We start from the raw sequence: 6215 nt of genomic DNA, 5'->3' as shown, positions 1-6215 counted from the left end.
CAAAGCTTATAGTAAGAAGGTATTGAAAACACCGGACACTATATACAGAGGTCTCCGTTTACATTAGGTGAAGTATATACAGACAAATGCGTAACAAGAAAAGAACATAGGTCCGATTCACACTGTGTTCATTTACAGCACCAATAGTGATCATTGGCGCGTCAAATTACAGCATAACACGATACATATGAGTTCAGGTTTCTTGTTTTATGCAGGTGTATAATAGCAACTGTTTTAAAAAATAATGTCATACTGATATTTGTATATATATGAATCAGGAATATATCAAATCATAGATATCTATAGACATTGAGGGTATTGTATAAGACACCCGACCGCCTCAAGCCGAAGACGTTGATATAATATACTTGTTGTTACCCTGCCTGGCGTTCAAAAATAATGTGATAAAACAAGGCCTCAGAGACAGTATAATGTTTTGTGAGTTTGGGATTCCTGTTAAATTGTGGCATGGTAGCCCAGTGGGCAAGCACTGTAAAATTGACAGTTCGTACTACAACAAGCGGCCACATTGGCACAAGTTGTCAAAGAAATTTAGCCAAATATGTACGTGAATTTTCAAAATTAAGAAACAACAATTAAGTTAAATATTCATTGTCTTTCCTCGACGAAGTTCTGAACATTATTCTGTACAAATAATAATGGATTGTAATTATTATTATGTCCATTTCGCCAAACATCATCTGTATCTTGTGCACACAGCCACGTGGTCAAATATGGCTTAAGTCCTATTAAAATGTCTGTTATAGTATAGTGCTATTAATTATCGACAAAAACAAGTGCACTGTTCATTACAGGTAAAATAAATTATTGATTGTATATAAAAGACATTGTACACTGATTGCAACACCTGATGAGGCTGACATAGACATGTATTCTGATTTACTCTAGAAACAAAATACACGTTGTTTTCACATTCACGGATGTCCTCATACATAGGGGGTCGCCTTTCACTACACTTTTTCCCCATGTTTTCTGTTGTTGCATCATTTTTCAAAGACCGCTTTATCTTTACATCTTGTTTGAGAAGATGAAGAACATGTACTCTTGCATTGTCCCAAATATTATGACATACGCTCTTCATGTTTTTCTTCAAAATATGATTAATTATCGTCATATAAGGTGAATTTGTTTGTCAAATAATAATAAAAACCACAATATTAATGCTTGCTAAATGTGTGTACGATATGTTCAAGATTCATGAAAATACAGGATATTAAGTTGTAACCAGAGCATATGTGTTCAATATACTATATAAGTAGATGCATGTCTTACATTGGTCTGTGGGCCTGAAGGGCAATAGAAATTGTCATTGTTAGCATGTTGGATTATTTAATAATATTCGCGGGGGCACGGGTGGCCCAGTCGTCTAAGGCGCCGCGATTCGCTGTGCAGAGTTGCGTCCCTTGGACACGCCAGAAACCTATAATTGTGGGTTCGAATCCCGGTTCGCCCCGATTATGTTTCTAGGTTTGTCAGCACCATACCCGTGCTCGTGGGTTTCACCGAAGTGGTAAAGGTCTGAGACCTGCATGACTTCGGGCTTTCCTCCCACATTAAGCTGACACGCCGCGATATAACTGGAATACTGTTAAAAGCGGCGTTAAACCAAACTCACTCACTAATAATATTCGCGTACACCCGTTGTCATCACTCGTTTTCACATAATTTTCACCACTATTTTGACGTTACACCCTATGGAATCTGTCTCCCCGGATATTCGAGACTGGTCATTCTCTGATATTTTACATTAAAAAGATTGTGGTAATTCAGAGTAATATATAACGTCAAGGATAGAGATTTTTTAATTATCGATTATCTGCCGAAACAGATTACATTGGGCTTAAAATTGAAAATAGAGTTGGAAATGATATCATCCTGCAATGCACAATGTAAAAGGTAATGTTTTTCACTTTTAACGATAACGCTGTTGTTTTAAATTAACAGCAATATAATAATACATGTGGAATCAATCTTCCATGTACGTGTCATCTGCTGTTTGGGACGAATTTCTTTTTAGGTGTGAAGCACTTCTCCAACAACGACTTCTTTACATCCCACAGAATTGTTATATCTGGCCAAAAATGTGTAAATTGAGTAAAACGTTATCACCTAAAAATATATCCACTTTGAAACATCTGTCCAGATTCATCGAACATTTGAACACATTATTGCGTTCAGGTGTCTAATTTGATTTCTTCTTCTTCTTCTTCTTCTTCTTCTTCTTCTTCTTCTTCTTATCATTATTATTATTATTATTATTATTTTTATATTATTATTATTATTATTATTATTATTATTATTATTATTATTATTATTATTTGATGATGATGATGATGATGATGATTATTATTATTATTATTATTTTATTATTATTATAATTATTATTATTTATTTTTTTTATTTAGGCTTGTTACCAACTTGATCTGCATTGTATGTTATATGTTGTATATATATATATACTCTTGTACCACCTTTGGTGGTTTTTCAGAGAAATAAAACTGAAACTGAAATCAATCTTCCATGTACGTGTCACGCCTAGTGTGAAAGTCCTTAAGGCTCGTTGCATCTCCAACGTACATGTTTATTTAGCAGAACTAGAGTTGGTTCAACTTCTTTAAATCTTAAATGAAATAATAACAGGGCATTAAAGCAGAAAAGAGTTTAGCTTATGTCCTCTTTCCAACAATGTGTCAAAAGATAACGACGAGCTATGTGCGTTGTTGACACAATGTTGAAGCCTTTTTGTTCATTGCCATCCATTAAACAAATGTTCGGTTAGAGTTTCTTAAATTTAAAATCTTGAAAAATCATATACGATTGCGTTATTAATAAGTGCAATATATTCCATTTTAATATATGTCGTTGTAGGAGGTATTTGCTTATATATTTTAATTAGTTTTAATTTAGATCAATCATTGTCCATTTATTATCTATTTACACAGGTGTTGCGTACATTCTAACAACACCGTTGTGATTGCAAACTTTCATTTCAAGAAGCTCAAATACTTCAGAATCTGTTGCAAAGAGCAATGTGTAACAGTTGTTTCGCCTTTGTCCATAAATCTATCAATCTCACTAATAATCTGATAATCACATCTCTAATTGACCACTTAACTCTTAAACCCCTTTCATAGGATAAATCCGTAAACCTAACAAATCGCTGAGCCTAATGCCTTAATTACGTCGGTGTTGTGACACGTAACAACCTTCAGCTATGAACAGTTGTGATAAGCAGATATCACGTGGTGGCAATTCATTCGGCGTGGAATCACGTGGCACGAGCAGAGCGCGTGAAGTTGAAGCCTCAGTGTCAACATTGATTTATGAATGACACTGACATTGGTTGTTTTTATAAGTACAGCTATATAATGTAGCTTGTTGTAGATGCGGTCATTCCCCACTTGGATTTGAACATACACAGCTTTCTCCCACATTTAGTCTAAGTTATCCCAAACATCAAGAATGAACCGTTATGATTCTCGTGTGTGTCTGTTGGATGCTGATGTCCTTGAATTCGAAACAGTTCAGGGCAATGACGGTGATGTTGATGGTGAGTTTACCTTCATATTTGTCTTAGAACCTGTCACAAACATGATTCCTAGTAATTTCTTTGGGAGGCATTTAGAAGTTGGAGGTCTAAGTAAGGATACGAATTATGGATGAACTACTTCTTTATTACACATGTTTGATAACGGTGATAGAACCTACACCAAAACGTCGCTCCTAATTGTAATAAAGAAGTTGTCCATCCATAAATCTTTATCCTTACCATGTATCATTGTATATGAAACTGCAAAATAATTTTCCCACACTAGGACCAAGCATCCATTATTTTCCAATCCGTTTTTGTTAGGTTATCATAAATTGATTTTCATAGACCATTACGGCATAAAAAAAGCTGTAGAGCAAGTCATCGTAATCTGGGTATGATATTGAACATATAATGTGAACTACACGTGAAAATGTGTTTTTCAAGACATGTTATGATGATTAATTTCCATGATTGTTCCAGCCGAGAGCTCTTCATCTGGGTACGACTCTAGTGATTACAGCTCTGACGAAGAAGTAAACCCCACCAACGTACCCAACGTCACTTCCGGGCTCGCTACCCTCCATCCAGCCTCGACTCGCTCCAACCCCGTCCAACACAGTCACTGCGGGAACGCCATGGTGTTCAGGAGTACAGGAGGACTCCAGGACAGCCTTGCACTCATCCTGGAAATGCCTGACATGTGTGACGTCACTTTTCTTGTGGGCAAGACAAAGGTTCCTGTTTATGGAGTCAAAGCCATTTTGGCAACGCGAAGCAGGTACGTCGTGTTCTTTATTACATGAAAACAGTGTAACAAAGATACTCATTTTATGAATGATTTACCGAATGTGATTTATTATTAGGGTAATACCCAATTTACCCTTTTACACTTTTTGTTATTTGTTTTTTTTGGGGATATGTTTCATTACCATTTCAGAAAATGAAAGCGACAAAACCCTTTCCAAGGGCACAAGAAACAAAATCCCGAAAATGAAGTCATTTCTGTGCATTTATAAACCATTTTCACTTTTTAGATATCTGTACCAGCTGGTATTAAAGCACCAGAAACAATCAAGGCAAGATATTTCCAACAAGAAAAAATCTAAAAAGGTCAAAGACTCTCCGTTGTCAGCGAGACTCCTCATCAACGTCCCCGATTACCAAGTCGAGGACTTCAAGACATTCATCAAATTTGTCCACTCCGGGAAGGCCAGAGTCGATCTTGGCAATGTGATAGGTGAGTGTCCTTGTATTCAAGTCATCACTATAAACACAATAATGAATGACTGTTTATCATTACATTTTCCTCATTAATATCTTTTACGAACTTCATTTCAAATGTTCACAACTAACGTTTTATTTGTCAATGTTTTTATAGGACTACTTTGTTCTGCGGTCGAGTTTGGATTTACTGACCTTGAAGCTGCCTGTAATGAGTTCATACAGAGATGCCGAGGTCAAGGCCATGGATCAGTGCTTATAGATTGTGCCTGGAACTATCAACACAAAAGAACAGCACAAAGACTTATTTGCCAGGTATGTACCCGCATTTCCTTTTAGATGACCGCTTCCAAAAGTATACAGTTTAATATCGCCACATGATGCCAAAGTGTCTAGAAAAATATATAGAGGACAATGTTATAGTATTAGGATCGATTGAATTTGAAAAACGAAACATCGCTCTTTTCCTGAATGGAGACAAAATTAATAAACTAGTTTACATTTTACCCTCAGCTTTCGACGGTGACAAGCTGAACAACACATGTGAGCAGTAAGGATCAAAGCGCGTCATAATAATCCCAAGGTGATTCGAAAATGACAACAAGCAGACGAAGTGAGAATCAGAAAGAGAAGAAGTAAGACAAGAAGGACACCAACCAAGCCGGAACGGAACAGTACTTGTGAATGTCAAGTCACTCCACACCAGTGCAAGAAAGCACATCGACGACGCTCACCGTGAAAGCTGGGAAAAGCAAATATATCCACAACTATCGGAGGCGGTGATGAAACTCGAGATGAACCATGTACAGCAGTACTGGTATTTCTAAGTTCACGGAACAGCAGTTCAAGGCGCAGCAACGGGTCAATTGGTGCAGACAACGTATCGACGCCCCATTGTATGGCTCTACAATGCGACTTTGATTAATAAAGAATATTTATTCATACTCCAGGTCTTTACTGTTGCTACATTACACAGAGTTCCAAATCTGAGACGCAAAAAAACTGGTGGAAAGAAGTAAGAGAACAATTGTTCGGGGACGTACACATCAAGAATTCCATTTCGTACATATCTTATCCCGGACATTAATTGGTTGTGTAGCAAACACATTAGATACAACATTCCACCTCGTTATTTACTTACTTGAAAATGTACATTCTGAACACAACTGTTTCCTGTTCTCTTACTAAGATCCGAGGTTCAATAGGTCTTCAGCAACCCATGCTGGCCGTAAAAGGCGACTTTGCTTGTCGTCAGAGGCGACTAACGGCATCGGGTCGTCAGGCTCGCTAACCTGGTTGATGCATATCATAGTATCCCAATTACGTTGATCGATGCTCATGATGTCAATCACCGGAGTGTCTGGTCCAGACTCGATTATTTCCAGACCGCCGTCATATAGCTGGAACATTGCTGAGTGCTGAGTTAAACGACAAACAAATC

General features: G+C 37.2%; 1 protein-coding gene across 1 annotated transcript; it reads left to right on the top strand.

Moving 5' to 3' along the window:
* Nucleotides 1-3483: 3483 nt before the first annotated feature.
* Nucleotides 3484-4356, top strand: LOC139462149 (uncharacterized). The gene is made up of 2 exons (XM_071243652.1): nucleotides 3484-3571; nucleotides 4034-4356. Exons 1-2 carry the CDS (start codon nucleotides 3484-3486, stop codon nucleotides 4354-4356), a joined length of 411 nt encoding a protein of 136 aa, XP_071099753.1.
* Nucleotides 4357-6215: the final 1859 nt, after the last annotated feature.

The sequence above is a fragment of the Haliotis cracherodii genome, unplaced genomic scaffold (assembly GCF_022045235.1).
Source record: "Haliotis cracherodii isolate W230 unplaced genomic scaffold, xgHalCrac1.p SCAF_15, whole genome shotgun sequence".
NCBI lineage: Eukaryota > Metazoa > Mollusca > Gastropoda > Lepetellida > Haliotidae > Haliotis > Haliotis cracherodii.
Note: the sequence above shows the minus strand (reverse complement) of the source record. Positions and strands in the feature narration are given on the sequence as shown.